This window comes from Chamaea fasciata, unplaced genomic scaffold, assembly GCF_029207755.1.
Source record: "Chamaea fasciata isolate MVZ Bird 193981 ecotype frontalis unplaced genomic scaffold, bChaFas1.0.hap1 SCAF_8, whole genome shotgun sequence".
NCBI lineage: Eukaryota > Metazoa > Chordata > Aves > Passeriformes > Sylviidae > Chamaea > Chamaea fasciata.
Window position 1 is genome coordinate 34,394,993 of NW_027094093.1, and position 25,530 is coordinate 34,420,522.

At 39.6% G+C, this 25,530-nt stretch overlaps 1 protein-coding gene across 1 annotated transcript in view; it reads right to left on the reverse strand.

Moving 5' to 3' along the window:
• The window catches only part of LRP1B (LDL receptor related protein 1B), a 474,351-nt gene that overhangs the window by 278,180 nt on the left and 170,641 nt on the right, over positions 1-25,530 (reverse strand). Inside the window, exons 3-5 of the mRNA XM_066190543.1 lie at positions 20,980-21,099; positions 19,157-19,285; positions 12,949-13,206 (exon numbers count right to left, since the gene is read on the reverse strand). Of these exons, the coding sequence (XP_066046640.1) occupies positions 12,949-13,206; positions 19,157-19,285; positions 20,980-21,076 (484 nt within the window). The 5' untranslated portion in view covers positions 21,077-21,099. The remainder of the gene's footprint in view (positions 1-12,948; positions 13,207-19,156; positions 19,286-20,979; positions 21,100-25,530) is intronic.

A 25,530-nucleotide genomic window follows, 5' to 3' on the forward strand; every position in this document is an offset into this window, starting at 1 on the left:
CCTAATTTCTGCATTACTGAGCCTCAAACACATTGCCCAGTGATTGCAAACCTGTAATGGGGTCCCTGTGGCCCATGTACACGCTGAACAATAAAGACAGATTTATAGAGGTACATAGCTATAACAGTCTTATTTTTTTTTTTCTTTTCTTTTTAGCTGCACATTCAACAGCTTCTTATAAATCTAGTGAGACTGTAAATCAAACCCAGTTATTTACTTCAAAGCAGTTAAGTCACCCACTGTTAAAATTAAAGCATAATTCAGCTGCAACAGGCATCCCATCAAGCACGTGGCCTCGGAGAGCTGCTGTGGGGACACAGAGTGGCTGCTCCAGGCTGTGACATTCCCTGCCCTCAGCCACCTTCCAGCAAAACCAGAAATCCACCACCTCCCACCTCCCTAGGACTGCCCCCTGCATGGGTTATCCACCCCAGAAACCATCATCACACAACAGCAAAGCCACTTAAACGTTTTTGCACAGACAGGCTAAGCAGCAGATAATTACAATGCAAGGAGATGTCAATAAATATGTGGAGTTACTTTGACAATGCAAAGCATTTAAGGGAAATGACACATTTCCAGAGAAAGTTTGAACAGTTTAATACCAGAGGTAAATAATAGTGCTTTAAGAAATGCTTTTGGGGGGATAATTTAGAAGTGAATTATCTCTTAAAGAATGGGTTAGGCAAAATAGGAAACTCACACTGCACTTTTTTTCTGTGGAAGGCAACACTTCCCAGAGAACACCCATTCAGGACCCAGATGTACTGTAGGTTCTTGCAGGTACCATAATTTTGTAGGAAAATTTTATCTGGAGCCCACTCTAGTTACTGTTAGCAATAAAGGGTCTAGTCAAAATGAAATGCAGGACATGCCACGGCCCACTGGTGTAAATCAATCCCAAAGGACGTTATCACACTCAGTTTTAAGCAGAAGGAAATATTGACCATAGAGTATTTAATTTTGTTTTACAGACACATTCACGTTGGGCATGAAAGTCTTTGTCTTCATCTCAAACATATTACAGGAAAAGGAGAAGAATTACGCTTCCAACAAAACAAACAAACAAACAAAACACACCACAAGAAAACAAAAACAAAAAAAAAAACACAAAACAACAAAAAAAACCAAAACAAAACAACAAAAAACCACACAAAAAACTACCAACATTGCTAAAATAAAGAGAATTTGCTTTTAATATAGTCAAAATCTGTGTGTAGAGTCAATTTTAAATCCAGCTTGACCATTACCACTTAGACAATACTAGACAATCTAAAACTATTCTCAATAATAAAAAAAAATACAAACTGCACAGTTAGCAAACATATACCTCATTTCTTCACAGAGTATTTTGGAAACAAAACCCTGTCATGTTCTTTACTAGACAAAAAGCCTCTTTTTTAGGGTTGCTAAGGAAAGAAAAAGAAATTGCTTCTTATATTAAGGACATGGAGCTTCTTTTCTTCATCTTTTCCTTTCCCTCTAACAGAGGGATCATCACACCATGGCATCAGCAGGCTGCCACTCCTGCAAGACTCTGAATCCACTGCTCAGCACCTACAAAAGTCATTTGAGCAAAACAAACAAATAAAACCCTTCCTGCCTACTAATGCTGCCAATAGACAAAAACAAATGCATCCCATGTAAACATTACCTCATCCTCCCTTTCTCCCTCTCTGTCCTTTTCTTTTTTTCACCCATTTATTACATATTTTCAATATCAAAATTGAAACCTTTGAGGAGAAGTCTGTTATTCATTATATGTGACCTGACCAACAAAACAGACAACTGCACCAGACTTAAAATATTGACATTGTTACTGCACTTAAGAAATAATAATAAAAAAATTCCTCGCTAACTTATTTCCAGTAATGCAAGAAATAAAAATAAAACATGGCTTTAGATTTATTCATAAATTATTTTTCTATCCATTTTCAGCCAGACATCAGGACAGTGCTTTTTTTGTTGTTGTTTATTTATTTCTCTCATCACCACAACAGTGCTGCCATTGGTCTACCTGAGCATTATCTTAAACCAGAATGGCACCATAGATCCCATTAAAAGTCCCATGAATCACTCACATAGCCAATGCTTCCAGAAATATGACTCCAATTCAACGTGTTTGTATGTGCAGAACCTGACCTTTGCTTTCAGAAGGCTTCCAGCCCTTCCCAAAACTGGCCACTCCAGAGAGATGTGGGCCCATAATCTCCACTCTCACCTTGTGTCTCCCCTGGCATTTCAGGTTTTAAACCTTACAGTGTCTGTTATTCTTTTATTCTACATTCACAGGGAAAAAAAAAAGAAACAAAAACAAAAACAAACAAAAAAGACAAAACAAAAACAAAACACCACTGGTCTCCTCCCAGCATATTGGAGACCCTTGGAAGAAAACACTTTCTTCCTAAATCATTGCTCCTTTCATGTAAACATTGAAAACAAATTGTCCCAACCCCTGCAAAGAAGTGCAGAGGAGAGACACAACCATGCACTGCACCCTCCTCCAGGTCCCCTTGTCTTCCTCCTAGCAATATTTTTTGTCATGAAATTTTTGCCTGCCCTGATGTAATCTCAGCTGTGTGCTGAGTGATCCCAAAGGCAGCCCAGTGGTGTAACACTGAGAGGAGCAGGGGCACAGCCCCAGGTGCTCCTCACACCTTGTCCCCCCAGCCAGCAGCAGCTCTGCTCCACAGGACATGGATCACAGCACATTCACAGCCTGCCATAAAATAGCTTTTCTCATTTCTTCATCTTGCTTGAGTTGCCTTTTCTCAGTGGGTTTGTTTCTGAAGGCCATGCAGTGGTTATGACTGTTTAAAACAAATCTGAATTCTGCAGTCTGTTGTAGACTCAATGACTAAACAATATCATCCCCGAAGAGCCTTAAAAGGAAAATACATATTTTCAGTATATGCCCAACTAGAACGGAAAAGGCACTAAGAGAAAAGGCACTAAGAGAATAGGCACTAATCTTTTATAACACATTATACTTATCTCCTTATATATCAATAGAAAAAAAGCTCCCCCAAATTAAAAAATGGGATAATACTTTTGGTAAAAGAGCAATAAATGACATTCAAGACAAGTCCAAAATTTTCAGAAAGAGAGAGGGTGTCCTGAACTGCCAGCTGTGGCTCAGATCCCCACACACTCCTCAGTCAGCTCATTATTTTTGCTTATACAGTGTGACAGAAATGTTATGGAATTACACATGCACAGAGAGCCCAAACTTTGTCCCCAGCTCAGAACTGTCATGGTGAATGCCTGGCCCAGCACATCGAGTGGCAGCTGCTGGGTGACAGGTTGATAACACTCAGGGCATCAATTTTATGCAAGCAAACTGACCCTTTGCATATCCTGTCCTTGTCATTTAATTGCTTACAATGGTTTCAACACTTTTTTTTTTTTTTTCCCAGAACAAAGAAAATCAGAAGTCTGACTTCAGCAAAAATGATCTACTTCAGTTAGAATATTTGTTGCATGGAATTTGTCAGTTTCAGAAACGTGCTTCTCTCAACTATTAAAAATGTGGCAGAAAAACTAAGATTTTACTATATTGAACTCAACTGACAAATAGTGAAAAGGACAAACTTTGTTGTTATATTTTATATATTCCATGATGCTGACATGATCCATAATGTTATCAGCTTTTCAAGTTCTACTCCAAAGCTGAAGTCACAAGAAAGTTCTAAATCAAATTTGTTTCATTCTAAGTAGAAATGCACAATTTTATGTACTGTGAACAAAAAACAATATTTCCATGATCTGGAGATATTACTTGTTCAGCCAGCCATTGCTTCTGCTAGTCAAAGGAGTTAAAAACTAAAGAAAGCAATCCTATATTAAATCCCCACAATCAGATGGTGGTTTTAATTTGTCATGTCCATCCCGATCTAAATAATAATCACAACTTTGCAAAATAAACAATTCATCTTTTTGTAAGGGCTCCTGATAGTGATAAGGAAAGAACAAGTCCTTTATTTATTGTGACACACAGAAACTTTTTGGTGTGTCTCTGCCACAGTCCAGCACAGAAACACCCAGGCTGCTGTGAATACAGAAAGCAGATCTGGCAAGAGCTCAAGGTGCTGCAGCAACTGGTTTCAATTTCATCACATATACAGCTTCTATTCCAGATTTACTTCCATTAATGCAATTGTTCATTATTATTCCTTTCTGAAAAGCATGCTCCCTATTCACCCTTTTCCCTGCAGTAGAACAAAGCATCAGATCAAAACCTGAGTTTCAACAACACAGCGATTTCCAGAGGCCACAAGCTTGATCAGGAGTCACAATATTTTTGATTTTAGTCTACGACTCTTTTCATTGCCTGAGACATACAAACACAGGGTTTTTTTTTTTTCCTTTTTTTCCCTTTTCCTGCTGCTTCCCCAGGATTTAGAGCAGGTGGAAGGTGTGGTTCAGCTGTGCTATTCCCTGTGGGTCACCTCCCTGCAGATTTAGATCTCTGTGTAGCACAGACAGCACAGAGAATTCCTAACACTGCTCAGGCTCATTGCTAACAAAATACTGTTCCCTCATGGCTTTAGCCGCTGATAATTCTCTCTCTGGGATGGACTTTGGTCTGCAATTGCTCAAGTGCTTTGTTTTTATGTCTAAACATGGTTCCAGTTATGGTGTTGGATGTAAACAAACCGTATTTTGGAGCTCATAGTTTTTACGTCCCCTTTGCTCTTATAAAGGGAAAAGTACTTTCAAAGAAGGCACAGCCTTTTCAGTTTCCTTCAGTGTTGATCTATGCCTCAGGAAAAATCTTTAGGAGGCAGAAGAACTCATTTAATGACACAATCCAAAGTGCATTACGAAAAAGGAAAAAAGCCCAAACCCAAGAAATCTTGACTTCTTCACTTGAATTTTGTGGAGTTTTTTAGGTTTTTAATGAAATCTGAATTAAATATTTGCATTAATAAATAAATATTTGTATGGCAAATTTGCTGTCAATTAGTCTAAATGAAGCAAACTTGGTTAGCATCGTATGTCAGTTGCAAAGATATTTTACCACTCAAGAAGGCAACCACTGGCTAAGTCATAAGAGATGTGAAATTTATAAACACAATAATAAAGTACCAGTAGAAAGCAAAAAAAAAACCCTTATGCATATGCAATTAGCATATTGAAGTATACTGAAATATTAATCAGATACTTTATTGCCTTTAAGAAAGTTTCCAAGAGAGCATTTGAAGCCTCAAGTCCATAAGCAACTTTACTAAAATGGAATTTACTGAATTTCCCTTATTTAGTTATTATTTCTCTCCTCATTGGAAGAAAGGCAGAAGACAAGCTCCTGTGAATACTGAGGAAATGTGGAATAATTCCAAGAATTGTTCCTGTGGCTACCAAGTCAAGAAAGACATGAAGCCAACACGGTGCATATGGATGTCAAAGCTTTATGGAAAAATGTGAGTCTAATCCCATAAAACATGCAATAATTAATGCCACATTTCAGAAAAAAAAAATACTTGTGAATTTGTTTTTGGTTTAACCAATACATCACTGCTGTTGTATATGAAAACATTAATGCTTTTGTAAAATATTCACTACAAAACTGTGATTTACACTAGCAGAAACCTAGTTATCTATACATTACATCTCTATAGCCCCCTAATCATTTTATTCATCTTAAAAAACCTTGTAACAAAATCAAAATGCTACTGTTTTACAAGCAGAACAATAATTCAATTTGACAGAGATGAAGAGTCCCTCAGAATTCTGACTGATAAAGATAAATTTATGTGGTTACTGCTACTATGACAAAAAATTTGGGTTTTTTTCCTAAATAAAACTCCGCTGCTGCTGTGGGAATTTGTTTGCTTGCTCTTGGATTTCCTCCCTGGTGCAGGAGCTTTTCTACCCAGGATGGGTTGGGATGTAAGGAAGACATTAAAAGATCCAGTCTTGTCCCACTTTAGGAAAACAATGAATCTGGAATTAAGAAGAAAGTCCAAAAATGGTGAGCTAGGAAGTTGATGAAAGAGGGAAAAGGGAATACAACAATTCAACACTGATATTTTTTGTCTCTTTGCAGAGACAGCATTTCAGGAGATTATTCCAGACAGAGCCTAGGAGTTTAGAGAAGGGGAAAACAAAACAAAACAAAAGCAATCAAAAATTAGCACTGAGAAATGCCACTGAGATAAGGCTTTTCGTTTCCTGTACTCAGTCTGAGATTTAACTGTCCAGGACACAACCCCTGAAGAGTAAACAAAAGAAGAACAGACATCATGCCAGCTTTGCTAAGAACAGAAGGCAGACACGGGGTTTTGACCAGTGTCAACGCCAGATCAATTGTGGAAGCTGGATGAGTAACAAAGCTTGAAAAATAGTAACATCACATCTTTGAACAACTGAAAAAAATCCATTTGTGGCAATTAACCATCAGTTAATAAGTAGGTCTGGTGCCAAAAAGGATTAAGTGCAGATACCCTAACTCTGGAGGGAAATGTCACCAATTCAGGCTCTCTGCCACGGGAGCTGGTGCCTCGAAGTGACACAACACAATGTCGTGGTAACAATGCTCAAACCAGCAGAACAATTCCCAAGACAGATGGAAAAGTCTGTGCCCAAAAGATGCAGCAAAAGCAGAAATATCCTTCACAACTAATATTTAGAAGCCCCTAAGAGAATAAAGGTCCTCTTAGGGTTTCAGCTATACAGATTATATCTTAACTTTCGTGCAAGCAATATGGAGAATTGAGGTATAGACCTGATTATGCGAATATTATTCATTAAAAAAAGATAATTAATTTGCAGTACACACCACAAAGGATGATGCCCAAGTGATTGTGCTTGTTGGAGCAGAAAGGCTGAATGAAGATATTTGAACACCCCTTATCCTTGACCAGTCTTCTGAGAAATACAAAGACACCAGTGCAAGATCAGCCAGAGTTTGACAAATCCACACAGAGGAAAAGCATTCTGTGAAACTCCCTTAGGGCACTCTTCTCACCTCCCATTGGGACTGATTCAGGTGCTCTGAACACTACTAAAGAACCATGTGAGGTAAAAATGACCTTTGACATGAAACTTTCTCCTTTCTGTACATCTCCAAGGCACATAGGCTGTCTGTCACAGGAGAAAAAAAGCAAACCCACATTGCACAACTGTGTGACAGCTCTTAGTGCCTGTCTGGAGGCAGGTTTGGGGCAGACTGTGTAGGACTAAACACTTTCCCCCAGATCTTCACAGTTTTGCTCCTGCAGAGGAAGCCAAACTTTGCTCTGATTTCTCATGAATATTCATGGAAATTCACAGGAACTGCTGACAGGAACACCATCTCCAGTGCTTGGTGTTTCCTTCAGTGCCAAGGGAAATTACTGCAGCTACTCTGAACACAGCAGTGTTTATGGGTAATCACTCCTGAGAAGTGGTTTAGGTCAAAAGGTGGAGGAGACATTAGGAGGACCAAAACGAGGGAAGGAAACAGGAATGTTCCCAACAGACACTCCTGGATCGTGCTCCAATTCTCTGGGCTCGCTGTCTGATGTTCTTCACTGCACTCACATCCAAAGGGTGGGAGATCCAAAAAGCCAGCCTGGTTTGTGCCCAGCAGTTCAAGTAGAAGGTTCTGGGTCCCACAAGCAGACACAAATCCCTCTCCCTCCAGAGACTCCAGCCCCTCCATATCCACCCCCTGCTCCCAACCTTGGCAGGTAAAAAACTGAATTACCACAGAAGAAACATGAGGTTTCTTTCAATCCAGAGCAGCCCTGTCCAAACACAGCTGCCAAGAGAAAAGCCTGTGTCCCTTCCCAGGTGAGGTGTGATCAGCTGTGGGCACAAAGCACAGGTGGCAGAGCTGAACACAGGCACTGCAGCATTGGTTGTGTTGTGCTGAGATAACCGAGTGCCAAGAAAACCTGAATCAAACGTCAGCCAAGCAGAAAATATCATGCTCTTGAAGCATCATCCTAGAAGAGATTTTGTTGTATTCTGCAGAAGAATAGCAGCTAAAAACCTGGCTGTGCTGCCCTGTGCTAGTTTTCAGAGCATGAAAGGTGCTTGGTTGTGGGAATTCCAGGCCCAGAAAATTCCCAAAAATCTTGTGCATGCAGGCCCAAATACAAAAAAAGAACACAGGGCTTGACCTGAGATCTTAGAAAAGGCTTCCAAGTTGTGAGAGCATAAGTAAAAATATGAGTTAGTAGTTTGGACAGAATCACATAAAGCTAAGTAGTGAGAAGTTTTAGAGTTTAAAGTTTAAGATACAGAAGTAGTTATAAAAGTAATAAGTTTTAAGGTGTAGTACTGTAAGTTTGTGTGTCATTAAATGATTGGTCAAGAGATTTTGCACTGCGGCAGAGACATGTAAGACAAATTCATTAGGGATTGATGTGAAAGTAGAAACATTCTTTGTGGCAGTAGTTTATTGTCTAAGATTTAAAAGACCTTGTAACTTGTGGTCTTGGGACCACTGACCACAGACTTTCATCGTATGGTGAAGACGTTCTCACCCTTCGATGAGACTGTAGCAATAAATAATGTTTTAAAATATCTTGAAGTGGTCTCATCTCTCTTAAAATCCCAACACTTGGTGCTGGTAATGATGAAGGCACAAAATGCCTCCTAAAATGGGAAAGGAGATTCTTGCATCCAGAGGATGCTGCTCTGTCCTCCTCTCAGCTCCCACACATAAGCGTTAATGTAAGATTGCACATCATGGCTTTGAAAGGGCAGAAAACTGGGAGATTTTCCACATCCATGCCATTAGAAAGGATTTTTGTTAGTTTGGGCCTAGAGAGATGAGTTCAAATAAATGATTGTTCCTTAAAGTCTTGCTGTGCTCACTGAAATGGCTGTGAGCTCGTTGTGAGGTGTCAATGAGCACGCCTGTTCGTATGCACAGAGGTTGCAACAAGCCTGCCTTACAGGAGAATCATCTCTGGCTCCAGTACTCTCTGCAGAAACCTTTCCCAAGAGGAAAATCCCCAGCTTCTCTTCCAAAAACTTCTAGGTCTTAAAAAGACAAAGATGAAAAATATGACAAAGCCTGGCCTTGGCTGGGACCAAAATGCCTGTGCTGATGCCGCTGTGCCTGCAGAAAGCTGTCCTTATGTAAGGGGCTAAAGCCACCAAACAACACCTGAGATAATAAATATTTTAGGAGTGAAATTGGACTAATTACTGAGCACAAGGGGGCATCTCTGGAGCTGCACCCTGTTCTCCCAGAGCTAAAAACCACCCAAGTGCAGGAGCAGCCTCTCCTCAGCCCTTCCCCCTCTGCAGAGTGAGACACAGACCAAGTCACCCAGTGCTTCAAAGGATCTGATTCCATCCACTTGGGACACATCCTCACCAAACTGAAGTCACATTGGACTCTTCTAAGGGAGAATGACAGCAACTAAAGGACTGCAATTTCCTTTCTTTTGTGAATCCAAAGCTTATGTTCAATACCTGGAGCTGGTGCTGTATGACCCATCATGAAAACGAAGTCATTTTCATAGTCCCCCCTTTCCCAGATGTAGACTTTCATCTTTAAAGATGATCTACATTCTTTGTTCCTAACTACAAGACTTACTTGCTCTCACTGAAGCAAACACTTTGAATAAATCCACTTCAAGCAGTCTCAATCATTTTGTATAACTGATGTTTCTACCGCTTTTTGTGTCAAATGCAGATTCTTTTTTTTTTCGCTTACAAAACGATTAGAAGATTGGGATAAAAAAGATAAATTCTACAAACACTGCTAGGAAAACTTCTTTTTTTTTTTTTTCCCTAGTACTTTTAGGAATAAGCAATTTCACACAAACACAAAAAAAAAGGTTCCTGTGAAGAACAGAATGTACAATTTGATGTGATTCACCCCATGGCCATGATTATTTATTTGGCTTGAGCTGGCAGAGAATGCCATTACTCTTGGAAACATTTTTCTTGACAAAGAGTTACAAAATTAATTTGCCTCATCAGGTGTAGTGCTGTATGATGAAGAGAAACAGCAGAAATGACCTGAATAGGTAACAGAAAGTAGAACGAAGAAAAAGGAAGAATTCAAAATTGAAACTCAGTCTTGCAGCAGCCACAAGATTACCTGGCAAAAATACCAGGTAGAGCAACATGAGATTCCTGCCATGTCCTGGCAGGAATAACTCCAGGGGTGTCTCGAAGATCGTAATTAGGTGGACAAAAGCAAGTTTCATGCTGCTTCTTCCTCTGAGGAGACATGCCCAGACTGTGGGGTTTGATGCTGCTCCACTGAGCAACACAACTAAAGTGTTGTGGATGTGTGTGCTTGGGAAAAACACTCCCACAGCTAAATCTGCAGGATTTTGTCAGTCAGAGCTCCCAGCAAAGTTCTGGGTTTTTTTAAGTCCCTAAGCACTATTTCCCAAATCAAAATCAAAGTAGAAGTCAAAGCAAGTATCTACAGTCAGTTCATGTCCAAGGGAATTAGAATTCTTCATCTAAATAAGATTGAATGATTACCATGAAGTTTGAGAAGAATATTAGAGACCACAGGCTGGTGTGTGCTGGCACTATGAAAAATGAGCAGCTCATTAATTCCAGGCACTGCATTCATTTCAAAACCATCCCAGGGACTCAGTTTTGCAAACAGATGCAGTGATGCAGACCTGGACAGCACAGGATCAGAAATTCTCTTGGCATGCAGGGAACAGAGAGACAGGAACACAGGGAAGGGCTGGAGGAGCACAAACCACAGAGCTCAGGTCCACTCTGATGGTGCAAACAACTGGCAGAACACACACACAGAGCTCAATACAAAGCACATTTTGCCTAGCACTGTGGTTCATTTGATTTTTCTTGCTAAAAGGAAAACAAAATATCAATGGTTGGGTGAATTGAAAATGCACAACGACATACTACCACCATGACCTTTGGGGTACTTTGATATCTAAAGTGCAAAAAGCATTCTAAAACACACTTAAAACCCCTCCAGAAAGAAAAAAGGGCCGCAACTGAATAGAGGAAACAAGAAGAAGAAGAAAAAAAAAAAAAAAAAAAAGACAAATAAATACATTTATACCAAGGACAAGAATGTTCTCTAAAAGTAAAATACTCACAACGAGTGGTGAATAAAAAGACTCCCAAAATCCAAACCTTATTTTTGGAGAGATTTTTCAAAATTCAATTTACTATTCTGGTACATATGAAATTAGGAAAGTAGGTTAAAAAACAAACAAACAAAACAAACACAAACAAACAAACAAAAAACCCACCAACAAACAACCCTTACTCTGCATCAATGAACACGTCTTACAGAAAGTTTCTTGATAGCCCAAAGCACAATTTCCACGAAGAATTTATCATTTTGACTTGCACCGACAAGAGTTATAATCAAATCTGTGATTTGCATATTGCTGAACTGGATGGTCAGAGGGTTTAAGATCCATTCAGAGATATCCTTTGATGGACATCTCACCTTTAAAGGATTTTTCAAAAGCTTGGATCCAATATTAGACTCCAGCCTTGAGTTTTTAGAAGGCTCCATTACCACCACCATTGCACTCCTTAGTGCTGTGGTTTGCAAGGTGATTTGGGGACACCCTCTGAGAAAGATGAAGAAAATTGCTTTGTTTTGTTGGGGTTTTTTTTTTTTTTTTTTTTTTTTTTTTTTCCCTTTGGTTGTTTTGTTGGTTTTTTTTTTTTCTTTTCCTGTATGATATTTTTCAGTCTGTTCACTCTGTGTTCAATGTGTCTGTGGATGAACACCTTCTTCAGAAGATAACAGTGTCCCATAAATTGAAAAGCTGACTGAGGAATAGTGCTGTAATGCAAAGTCTAATTCTGTGTGATGACTTTAGGGATTTTTAAATTTATTTTCTTAATTAAAAAAAAAAATATATATATATATATAAGTATAGAGAGAGAGAGGCAGAAGTTTGTTTCCAGTAAGTCAGGAAATATTTTGGTATTTTTAAGAACTAACATACCTGTGATAGTCAGTGTGATAAATATCATTATATTTCATTGCTAGTATTGTCCCAGTCACAAAGAATGTCTCTCAAGCTTTATGTAGCACTATTTTGCCAGAAAAAAAGAAGCCTTTTGCATTTCTTCTTTCATTGCATTGCTGGTTTTATACCTTCCACACATTATAGTTAGTCTATAAAACCACACATCTTAAAAACCTTTGCACAGATACAAATGCTGCAGGTCAGGCTGAATATACGCGTGAAAAAATGCAGAAGTTTTTAGTGTGAGTTGCAAAATTTAATGCCTAAAGACTGTTTTCAACTGCAAGACCGAAAGCACTTCTGCAGGCTCCCGTTTGCCAGGACAGACACCCCTGCTCTGTTCAATGTCCTAGGGTGACTTTAGGATGCTTGTATCCCCAGTTGTCCGTTCTGTTTGTGCTGTAGATTGAATTCTGTGCCTTTAAGACTGGTTTTGAGAACAACGCAAAAAGAAGAGAGGAGTTTGTTTTGAAAACAGCCCTCACTCCTCTGCTTTCCTTCTCCAGAACTGTGTCCGTCTGAGGCTCAGACGGACTGCGGGACAGAGATCTCTTTGCTTTTAGTTAGTTGTAGCTAGCTGAAGCAGAGAAGCTCCTGCACTGTTTTTTTTTTTTTTTTATCCCTTTTTCTTAGGACTGTTTAAACCTGCTCCAGACTGAAAAACCCGAGGGAGCACCAGATGCTCGCACCTGCGTCCCACCAGCGCCTAGATTCCAGAAGGATTGGTAAGAAACAGTACGAGCTAAGCTGCCCACAGCAAAGACTTTCTAAACTTACCATCTCGCTTCAGAGCAACAATAAAGCTTTATTGTTTCATAGTATTCATTCTTGATGCTTGTGAGCACTCTGTTTGCTAAATAAATAATTTTTTTTTCCACTTTTCTCCAAGAAAGTTTTTTTTTCCCCAGACCAGTTGGAGGGGGAGGGGCCATTTAGGTTTGCTTCCTAGAGGGAAGTTGAGAAGTTTTCTCCCAAATTTGCCCTAAACAAAGACACCCAAACGCTGCCAAATACTTACTGTGAAGGTGCTGGGCGATGTTTACTGTCCACTCCTCTGGTAAGGTCCCAGCTGTGGAGATCTTGGAGCACCTGAGCTGGCTGGAGAGCTCTCGGGACTCGATCCAGCACAGGCTGTCGTCTCTGTAGCTGTAGTCCAGGCTCACCACTGCAGATCCCTTCACAGGGCTCCGCGATGACATTCTGCTGCCATTAAGGTATAAAACCTCAATCGTCTCAGAGCTCGCCACCAGAAGAAGGGGAGGTCTATCAGCAGGCTCTGAAAACAAAGTGAAAAGAGTTTAAAGGATTTGGCTGCGTATTTCATATTTATCTTCTCGGTTTTAATGTAGTTTTTCATGTTCTTACCTGCTTTTTTTAAGGTGTGCAATAAATTGGTTTTGTTTTTATTTTCATAGTTATCATATATTCCCAATTATTAGTCTATTTTATCCTGCTGTTCCAATGGTTCACATCATTAAAGAAAATTAATTACCCCATCCCCACAGCCTCTGTTTAATTCTAAGTATCATTATTGCAACATTTTTCACGCCTAAGTCATAAAATGAAATACAACTTATGCAAATTATCTCTATCCAGATTACTGGCAATTCAAAAAGAATTCAGGCCAGGAAAACCTGCAGAACTCATGCGGACACATGAATTTTTAAGATGCTTTCCATATAAGAGACTATAAAATAAGACAAAATCTGAGGAGTGGGTGTCACTCAAAGAAGTTACAACCAACCTAACAAAAAATCCAGTGCAGTGAAACCTTAAAGCATAGAAACTCTGCAGTTTGAGGTACATGTGTAAAAAAATTGGGTTGCCACATCAGGAGCTCTCAGCCCAATAAAATCTGCTTGTTTCCAAAAGAATTCATCAATGTTTGAACACTGCATTGACGTGCAGCACTTTCAATCAACATTCCACCTAATGGAGTTCTCAAATTTTCACTAAGCAGTTCCAGATGTCTAAATGGTGAAAAAAAAATGGCATAAATAAAAGGATTTGACAAATGGTACTTCATCAGCAGGCCTGATTAGGGAGAAAAGAATACTTCAGTGAGTACAGTGCTTGGTAGTCTCGCTCAAAGCTACAGCAGTAGGTGTTCTGTTCTTTGGTAATATCTGCTTTTATTTAAACATCTTGCTGTACTTTTTTTAATTTATTTTTTTTCAATGCAAAAAAACTTATTTCTTTAAAACTTCAGGGTGTATTCTTTCTAATGTGGATTTCATTTACTCTTTATTTATTCTTTCTCATTCCATAATGTATATTCTGTCTTGTTACACATCTTGTCCCTCTCCAGCAAATCCCACATGAACTTTCGTAAATCCACACTTTTGGAACTTACTGCCCGTCCTCATCATCCTCATATTCACTTCCACCCATCCATCAGTCAGATCCAAGCATTATTTTTCTCTGAATTTCAGAAGATATCCAAGAACAGCAGGGATTGAATTTCTTTGTGAAACAATCCCTTGTGGTGTAAGCATGAGTGAAGCTCTCGAGTCTTGTTTGTTTTTCCCTTTCCAAAAGATAAGGTAGTGGGAGTTCTCAGTAAGTAATTTTTGTTTGAAATCTGCCAGGTAGGTCCCTTTGCAGTCAGTGCCTGTAAATCTCTCTTTCCCCCTGTTCTTAGCAACGTTTGCTCCCCTTGAGAAGAAAGCCAGATTTAAGAACTTCTGTCCCTATCACCCACTCACCCCAGACTTTCCAGACTGCTACAAAAGGAGCGTTTCCATCTGCATCCTGCTGAGTTTGGGGATTTATTTTTACATCCAACAGCTCTGTGCTCAGCTTCCCTCTCCCCACAAAATAACATCACTGCCTACTTCTGGATTCAATCACTCTTTCCCCAGCTACCAGCAGTGTGAAAAGACCTTTATTATGATTTTTGCTCTTAAACTTGGTGTTAAGCCGGATATTTCCACAGCCTGCACTATCTAAAGCCTCAAAGAGAAGGCAGCTCACAGGAGCTGTTTGCAGTTCCAAAGCCACCACGTGCTTTAGGGCTGTGAGAGAGAACCAGATCTTTTCTTTGAACTGACCTATTGAAAACTGTAACGAGGATTTAACACCTCACTAAACTCCAGAGAAAGGTTGTATTTTGGTATTAGGGTCTAAGACATAAGGGAATTCTTCAAAGGAATTAGCTTCAAACCTCTTGAGCAGCAGCTGTAATCAAACCTGGCTGCAGACAAAGGTGTTGTAAGGACCTGTGGCACTGCCAAGAGGTTCTGCTCAGCAGGCATCATCGCACATTAAAAATACAGGAATTAGATTACTGGGCTTGAAATCGTATTTTTAAAGTATAAATACATTAAATAATTCAATGGATTAAAGCAGTTAATCATGGTTTTACACAGTAGGGGAGATTACCTGCTTCCTTCAGTGTTGCTTAGATAAAGGCTGATTTCATCATTTGAAAAAAAATAATATAATGATTATAAAACTGTGCAAAATATTAAAATTTCATGCAAAAATATATAAATCAACTTACTGTAAAGCATAATGTAGATGGAAAACAGGAGATACTAAAAAAGAAATCATGTCCTTATTCTCGCAAAAACTGCTTGTCTGTTCCTAGAGAACAGATTCTACGCAGCTTAAAAGTTTAGTGGACAGATTTAGGGTGAGTTCCAGTGAGCTGACAGCAGCTTTTCAAACAAGTGGACTTCATCTGTGTTATTTTTTCACAAGTTTTTCATTTCTTTTTTTTTTTTTTTCTTTTTTTTTTTCATTTTATAGGAAAGATAAGAAGTGAATAGCTCTTTAATCCAGGGAAGTTTTATGATTCATCCTTCTTGACTAAAATGAAAGCGTCCTCCTTTGAATTATGTTTAAGATAGAGTAGTGGAAAAGATGAAAGACTTGCATTTCCCTCCTACCTGATCTTGTCTAAAATACAGATCAATAAGTGATGCCACAACAAATCAGACACAAAGGTGTTTTGCACTGCCAACAGACTTCTCTGAAAAAAATAAACTCAGAAATGCCAGCATTTTCTCTTTTTTTCTACCACAATGAGATGAAAAGCATGAACCCCAGAATTCAGTGTCTACAAACCCCCTTTTCCTGGGGTATACACTGTAAATCACAAAGACTTTGCTGTCACCAATATATGTATTGTATAAAGAACTGAAAAAAAGATTGGACTGAGCAGTCCAATCTTTTTTTTGACATTATTTCTGATGTTTAACCATAATGTATCTCACAAATGGGTTTTAATTTTAAATTTTAAAACTTAGTTTGGTGAGATTTTACAAGAAAATTGTGTTGTCAAATCAGTTAAACAGGGCTGTTTTTTTTTCTAAATGATAGATTTTTTTTTTCTTTAGTCATTACCAGTTCATCCCAGTTTATCTACATGACAAATGTTTCTTACCACACAGCATTTCTCTCTAGATTGGCTTTGGAGACATAAAATATACCAGGAACTTTTGTAAAACAGATTAATTTCTTTTCCTCAGCTAGATATTCCCGAGTCTGTAATTTTCTTTCCTTAAATACTCTTCTCATCACGTGCAGACCTTGCAATTTAGGCATAAAAACTTGGTAAACAAGTAAGTTCCTAAATTCTGTTCAGAAAACCTGTGTTCTGTTTCATTTTCACCTCAGAAGAAACCATTAACTGCCTCTTTATTCATACAAGAAAATATGCTTAAAAAGTCTGGGAAAAAACCCACGGTGAACCCCCCAGCTGTTTTGATACCTATTTTAACATCCTTCCCAAAGGGAATGTGCAGCTAAAAGCTTTCGGCTCCAGAGCTATTTAATTGTGCTGAGGAGGAAAATGCAGAATTTAATGAGGGAGAGAGCTCACCACCCTCCCAGCCGAGCGTTTGGCCGCCTGAAGGGCAGCAAAGAGCAGCTGCTGAGGAGTTCTCTGCTCCTTGTGCCACACCACATTGCAGAGATGGAAAGGATGCCTTAAATTTGAGCTTTTATATTTTTCGGGTTCTGTTCTGCCTAGGTGTGTAGTTCTGAGCCTCATAATAAGTGTCACTCAGCTCTTCACAGAGCAGGGAGACAAAACAAATCCCTTTCCTGCTGGAGACCAAGGACAACTTTCAGGCCCAAAAGCACAAACAACGGTGGCTGAAGGGAGGAGCAAGAAGGATGGGACCTCACAACCTGAAGCTGGAATTGGACAATTAAACCCCAATATGCAAATGGACCAAAACTTGTGAAATGTAAGACCTCGTGACCAGTCAGCCATTTTGTGACCATTCTTAGTCCACCCTGGGTATTGCCCTGGTTGGGCCCTGTCCTGCCCAAGGTCAATCCTGGAGATCTTTCAATAAATACCTACTTTATTCTCTAGCTCTGTCCAAGTCTCTGTTTCAGGTCAGCCTTCCCAAGGCATCACTTTTGAGGGGACAGGCTCCAAGGCAGAGCTGATGGACCTGTGGGGTCACCACGTTGTCCCCAGCACCGGGCAGGGCTCCTGCAGAAACCAACCAGTGTCACCTGCTCAGCACCTCCTGCACCTCACTGCTCCTCAAGGTTCAGGAACCTCCCAGGTCATTTCCAGAGCCAACTGGGATCTGGCATTTTGGTGTTTCGGGTCGTGTCATATCCAGGATCTCAGCATGGATGGCAATCCATATTTGTAGATCTCCTGCAATTAACACTGAGAGCTCCACAGAAATCCCAGCCTACACCTCTAGTCCTGCCTGTTGTCACTCGCAGCATTTACACACAGAGCTGAATGCTCCTCGGCTCATTTTCCTCATCTGACAACTGCTTTTGCCAAATGTAGACAAAGCAGAGAGGTTGCTCTTTTTCCATCCTTATTTGCTTTAGGCTCTTTAAGGACAAAAACTGGTAAGTTTTCTAGGTGCTGGGTTTCTTTTATCCTTAGACACCTGTTTGTTTTTGTTTGGTTTTTTTGTGGGGTTTTTTGTGAGTTTTTTTGCACAGACTCTTTTTTCTGATCCAAAGCTACCATTTTTTCAAAAAGCACAAAGTAATGGCCAACACTCATTTCTGTGCAGCACCATGACTCTGATTTATACTGTCCTACAGGGATTTCTTTGATTAATGAGTAGTGATTCTTTTCTGAAAATACCAAAAATGTGCAAACTTGTCAAATAAACACAATAAAATAGTAAAAAAATACATGAAAGTTCCTTATTAATGGGATTTGTTTCATCTTGATACCAACAGCTAACTACAATGCTCAGTTGTTACCCAGTTTTCTGTGTGTAAAAAAGGAAACTAAACGGGTAATCTCAAGCCCAGTACTAGCACCTCGAGGATTTCCTGATCTAGAATTGCATTATTGATTTTCAGGTAGGGGTGAAAGAAGAATAATAAATTATTTTTACTTTGCATGAGATTTCTTATCTCACAAGACTTCATTGGATTTTTTTTTTTTTAAAAGTGTCCATGTATGGATCAAGAAGAAACAGTATAAGCATGAAAATACTCTTTAACTCCTAGTGGTGTTCAAGGAAGGACACATTTAGTAAGGCTCTTTAGGTGAGGAAGCTTCAAAACCATCACTATTTTTTGAAGGCAAAGTAGTTACAAAAGGGAAGCCGCAAAAATATATACAATAAACATGACTTCATACTCAGCTGCATATACTTCAGCACTGTGGATGTTTAAGAATTCCTTAAGGAACATTTTTGGGTTTTTAATATAAAAGCATTGTTAATTCATTACGCTGAATAAGAAAACACTGTGTACTATATTGCCTCATTAAGCACAATTGACTAATTTCCTCAAATATCCAATCCAGTATAAGTAATGAAAACATGCACTAAGCAACAAAAAGCCTCATGTGAATATGTATATCAGGAAATTCACCTCTTGGGATAATGCAAGGACAAAGCAATCTCATGTCTTTTTTCATCCTAAGGGTACAATTACCTCATGATCATTTCCCCTGTCTCCATTGTCTTCTCAGAGTAAACAGCCTTTTTTGTTTGTGTGATGAAAATCTTTGATTTATTTATGAACAGGGAAACTGGGAACTCTTGTAATCTTGGCTGAATTGAGTATTTTGCTTTAATTAATAATATCCAGATAATAACTTTTAATATTTCCCTTGGAGTATTGTCTTAATGAAAGGTTTTTTCTAAGCTTGTTGTGTGGGTCTTTGTAGTAGAGGGAAGGAAAGTTCATCTCACCTGTGCTGATCTCTGTCTTTTTGCATGAATCCTCTAGGACCCAACCCCAAAATATTTTCAGGAAGGTAAAAAGATGTTAAAACTTACTATTTTTGGCCTTGCAGGACTTGTTATCGGGCTGGAGCACATAACCCTCCACACAGCTGCAAGAGTAGGATCCATCTGTATTTACACACATCTGGCTACAGCTCCCATAGGTGTCACATTCATTCACATCTAAAGGGACATTAACAAGATCTCGTTTAGGGATCAGGAAAAAAAAAAGAAAGAAATTCAATAAAATTGAGAATTCCAAGAGAGATGTTTAAGTCATGAATCATTTTGGTGTGAGGCCTGGATGCTTTCCCCTTCTCAAGCCATGAATTTTATCAGGGATGTTGGCTGTTGAAATCACTCAAATAGCCAGAAAGAAGGGTAGGAGTTTTCAAGTTCAATAGCTCTTAATTTTGAAAGATAAAACCTTCATTATTTCAAGTAGTCTCCAATGCCTACATCATGTTAGGGAGACATTTGGGTCCTTGTTAGTACTAGAGATCACTAGTTATCAGGTTGATGAATGGAGCAACGTTTCAGGAGAGGAAGTAATTGATTACCCTTCTCAACCTATTTATGCTGGCAATGTCTTACAGTTCCTTAAATGAGCTGTCACTGCTTCTCCATTAAACCACCATCCAACATCAAAAACTATATACTCCTCTAATAAATATAAAGAACGTTTTTCTCAACTAGTGTGTATAAGGATAATACCATAAAATCAAGATATGCTATTTAACAGTGGTTGAGGGTTTAAGTAATAAATTGACATTCTAAAAAACCCGCTGTTTAAATTATTTCCTGAGATATATTTTTAATCATGAAACATGACAGCCATAGAGAGAAAAAACTTATAATAAATTATATTTATGAAGAATCTGGCTCAGTACTTGTAGTTGGAGAGAGGAGTGATTGGTAGTGAGAACATCCATAGGGTCATAGAACTCAAATATGATCATTAATAGAGAACAAATAAAGCAAGAAACAAACACCTGGAGAGAGAATGAAGAAGTAATATATTTCAAAAATGGAAGAGAACAGTCTACAACTTAAGTCTACAGTTTCAGTCTACAGTTAATTACTCCAAAATAACATTCCCAGCTCAGTTGTATGACCTTGAGAGGGTTCATTTATCAAACTCTAATCTAGGTGTGACTTTATGGCCGTGAGGCGAAACACTACGTTTTAGAGGTTCTCCTGGTGGGGAGGTGTGGAGAGAGAGCAGCTCACACAGCTGAGCTGTAGCTCCAGACCTCCTCCAGTCCAGCTGGTCCTTCAGTAACTCCAGGAGAGTTGCTGCTGGGGCACAGGAGCATTAAACAGGCAGGAGGGAGGTCCTGACTCTCATTTTAGGGGCACTCTTTGCCATTCCCTGCCCCAGAAGCCCATGCTTGTCCCTGACCAACGCCTTTGAAGAAGGGTGAGGAAGCAGGGGTGCTGTCCTGGCTGTCCACCAGCTCCCTGCCCCTGAGAGCCAACAGGGAACTGTGGGCCTGATATTTCTGGCTCTGAGAGATTTTAGCCAGCTAGCAGCTGCTAACTTTTTCCCAAGGAAGATTTTCTCAGGAAAGCTTCTTCCCCAAACAATCTTGGCAAACAGCTATCCTTTCTCACAACAGTCTTTCTCCAGGTGGTGGTTTGCTGTTTCTCTAGTTTAATCCATGGGATTAGAGAGGTGTCATTCCTATTCACCAACCATGTTAAGTCTGCATTGGAACACCTTATAAAAGGTAGTAAGAATTCAGACAATAAGGCCTTTTTTCTATGCTCTTTACCTTCTGAAATATTTGGAGTCTCTCATCTTTCTTTGTGTCCCACAACAACAGGGAACCATCAGAAACCCCGGATGTTAATTTTACAGCGAATTTGTTGTTTACCTGTGCAGCTTCTCCCGTCACTGCTCGTTTCATACCCGTCCCTGCAGTAACACCGGGTGCTGTTCCTGGTGATGGCACATTTGTACTGGCAATTCATCTGCTGGCACTTGGGGAGCAACTCTGGGAAAGGCAACAGAGCAAGATGTTACCAAATATATGTGTTATTCCTAAATCCCAAACCTTAGAAACATTTAAATATATTGAATTGCACGTCTCAGGAAGGAAACACCACCACCATGCACATTAGGTGGAAATACATGACACACACACACACCTCTTAAAAAGTTTTTTTTATGAAAACTGCACTGTCAGCAAGTTAAACATTGGAAATCAACATTTTGTTTCTATCAAGAGCTGCTCACAAGTTTATTATTGAGATGTACTGTTGCTCTGCTTAAACATCCATTTTTTGCACATTAGTCATAACAATTATTGGGAAATAAAACAAACCAAAACAAAAACAATCCTGAAGTGGTAACAGATATATAAAGTAATGAGATTATGAGAAATGTTTCAACATCTATATCTTTTTTATTTCTCATACCAATTGATTTTCTAACTTTTTAAAGCTTGTTTTGATTTAATGATGCACACAAAACCTTCACACCAAACAACAGGAATACATTCTGCCTCAATAACTTAACAGTGGACATGTAATGCTGGATAAACCAGCATGGAGATTGGATATGCCATTACTGCAGAAATCCTTCATAGAATCTGTTTAAATCAGCGTAAGGCATGATGCAAACAAACTGAAGAAATCTTGTAGAAATACAGACTGCAACGTTTTCCAGCATGAAACAGCACAAAACCAAACAAAAACCGCTCCAACCCTCCCCAGCCTCAAGCTGTGTGCTGTGTTTCAGTAACTTCGCTGATCAAAAAACCCAACTATTTTAATGAACAACACTCTTTTGCCTCCAGGAAAATGAAGGAAAGATTGAGAAACCCAGCTTAAGGAGGTGTTCTGAGAGTATTTTTCAAAACTATGCAGATGGATCAGAAAATAACCTGGAAACGGATAGAGAAATTTCTGCTAGAGGGTTGGCTTTTAGTAACTGGGTATGACCTAAGGAAAAAGAGAAATCTGTATCCTAATATGTGAACAGTTTTTACCCGTCTGATCATTATTCATCAAGTTCTACTTGGGAGCAGAATGAACATGAATATGAAGAAGAGTCTCTATCAGCATCTGAGCCCTGGAGCTTCCATTCTGGAGAGACTGCCACTGTCAAAATAAAGCTGAAATTTTGGGAGAAAAGTGGAGGTGGCTGGCACACAAAGTTACTACTTACCCTAATGCAACTATCCTAAAAATAAAGTGGTTTCACACAGTTATCTCAGGGTATTCCCTAGAACTCTGTGCCACACAGACTGCCCAGAGATCAATAAACCACACACGAACTCTGCCCATTTTCCCAGTGGTTTCTGCTATATTTCTCTGCTGTTTGGGGCCCTGTGCATGGGAAGATAATATATATTTTTTGGCTCTAGCTGGCTTCGTTGGTTTCCTGTCCCTAGTCCAGTCCTTAAATCTGCTACACCTTTCCAAGAACAAGTCCCACACAGAGAATAAACTGGAGAATTCCCTAAAGGTACCTTAAAATGGTTCTGCATGCCAAGGTGCAGAGCTGGAACCGGACAAGGTGGCACCTGTGGGTCCAATATGTCTATCTGAATAAAATCAACACATACATCTCATCTTCCGAGTAAACATGAATCAACCATCCTTTACCATCTGTAATTTTCTTCCTCCAATATTTTTCAGATGCTACACAGCCAGGAGCTCCTACTGGATGAGAAGTATTTGACTCACAAGCAGTGAGTTTGTGAAAAAAGTCTATTTGCTTGCTTTCCCCCCCCCCAAAAAAAAAAAAAAGTTGTATTTCATTGATTTTAAGTTATTGCAGTATCATGTGAGTGGCTTTTAACAGCAAAATGGTTGCATTTTCCTTACATAACCATTGAAGAACCACTGTTAGCTGCCATCTGTTTCTGACTTCAGACTGACATTTTTCCCCTCCTCCCCTAAATTATTCACCAGATCATTTCAAATATATTTTATTTTCTTATTGTGACAGACACATTCTAGCCCCAGAAAGTTTTGCTCCGTTGCTGATCTGCCAACCCTGCTGGGGGAACCCATAAGTGAAAAAGCAAAAAATACAATAACAATTGAGGGTAAGAACAGATAGAATATAACAAAATAGAATAGAATAACATTAGGAAAGAATATTTCATTTGAAAGGGACCTACAATGGTCATTTAGTCCAACTGCCTGAGCCCTTCAGGACTGACTAAGAGTTAGGGCATATTATGAAGGCCTCTGCCAGATGCCTTTAATAAATAAAACATTAAACAGTAAAACAGCAAATGCATTTTCTACTTTACTAGCTAGTTTGTAGCAGCTGTAATAGTGATCCTGAAAACCTTTGGAAGAAAACAGAGTTTGACTGCCTCTGGCAATGTTTGAAATATTGAAGGACAAGCTATGGAAGACAGTGTATACATTTAAGGCTTGGTTAGATTTGTAACAGGTTTCTTGGGAAGTGAGAAGGCAAAGAAAAAATCATGAAGCAGAACACTGATATTTTTAATGCTCCAGATAGGACATTTAAAGAGATAAAAGCCAGGGACTGTCATTTCCTGTCTTTTCTAAAATTCTGCAACCACTTTGATCTCCCTTTCTCAGCGAGAACTGGTTTACAAAGTACACAGGCAGTGAAGAATGAGCATCACTGAGCTTTCCACTTTCATCACAGCTACAGAAACCTCTGAATTTGTCAAAGCCTGGTATTTCTGCTGCAAGATTTAAAGCAAGGAGCTGCACTGAAGGAAACAACAGGAGAGAGCTTTACAGCTCTCTGGCAGAGCCACAGTTCAAGACAAGCTGCAGAGCAAGCCGTGAGATCTGCAGAAATACGGGGTAGCAGCAGCAGCTGTGAGTGTCTTTAGGATGATCTACTTTCCCCAAGCCCGGGGAGTAGTGACAATTCATCCAAACTCTGATTTAGGTCATTTTGTTCAGTGTTTTCTTTCTTCCACAGGAGACATGAGGGGCAGCATTTTTTTACTTCCGTACATCTCCGTGAACTCTCTGAAGTTGTGATCCACAAAAGCCACCCTGCTTTCTCAAAGACGCCCATGCCAATCTTATGTTTCCTGACTTTCATGCTGCTCTCACTCCCGGGCATCTAGTCCCGCAGGAGAGTAGTCAATCAGGCAAAGATGCTGCTGATCTCATCTCCCCTAAAGTGAAACACCTTTGACAATGACTCAGAGGAGCTGTAAGCTTCCCGGACAAACTGCTCCCACAGGAACTGGCCGTAATAAAATCCTGCCTTCGTTTATTCCTTCTGTGTTCAATGAAACACACTGCTTATCACAGTTCATTCAAGATGAATGATACAAGGGACTAACTCCTCCTGAATGGCTTTTTAATGAAAGGTTTAAGCAATTGATCTGACTATCCTTTTCTGTCAGTTCCTCTGAGCTGACATGAGGTTCACAAAGGGTTCACACCAGGTTCTCATGCTCAGATGTTTTGGCTGTTTCTATGAAGGGGAAAAGCAGTTCAGCTTGCAGTTTCTTATTACTGAATTTCTTTATTTGGGGGCTATTGGGGCTTGTCAAAAAAGGTAGAACAGATTTACCAATATACCTGTTAGCTTTCTCTTTCCTGACAGGAAAAACAATCAAAGACAGGTCTCATCAGGTGGAAGGTGTCCCAGGCCTTGGCAGGGTGGTGTGGGTTGGACCGAGATGATCTTTAAGGTCTCTTCCAACCCAAACCTTTCTGTGATTCTGTACGATCATATGAAAGCAGACTAGAGGTACACACAGCAAAATGTATTTAGCTGCCATTATTTCTGAACCTCCTGCATGATAATAAAGCCTTTTGGCTGCAGTGAGTCCCCTGTTACATTTCCCATATAATTCTGTAATATATAAATCCTGTCCTGCTCTTCTTGTAATGACAACATATACTGGAGAGTACTGACAACCTTTCGGTACTCTGTGAATTAAAATGTACGGATTATGTAATGTTGATAAACATCAAAAATACAGAGCTGGTGCCAAATAAAAGAAACTGGCTGAAGTTTCCATGTTGGAAGTGTCAGACAATACACCAGGGGGACAAAAGCAGAGCTTCTGTTGTCAGTTCAGGACTTCCCAATTTGAAACAACAAAGGATCCTTGTCACATAGTTCATCAGAGAGTGACCAGGAGCTCCCCGTGCCTGGGAAAAAGGGAAATGCATCACTGAGAGCACTGGGAGAAGCGTTTCCCATAGAGAAAGTGTTGATGGCAAACCCCAGGATGCTCCTGAGTGCTTTCCTTCCAGGAGGCAGCTGCTGCCAGCTGTGCACACCCCGATGGATTCGTGGAGAATAAACTCAGCTTTAAGCAGAATCACAGCCTGAGGGATTAGCAGGAGAAGGGAGAGCTGCAATCTGAGGAAAGACTGCAAATTTTTGTCTTGATTGGTGCCAGGGGATGAAAATGAAGAGGAATTATGACTGCTGTCTATGAATATATCAGAGGATCAAC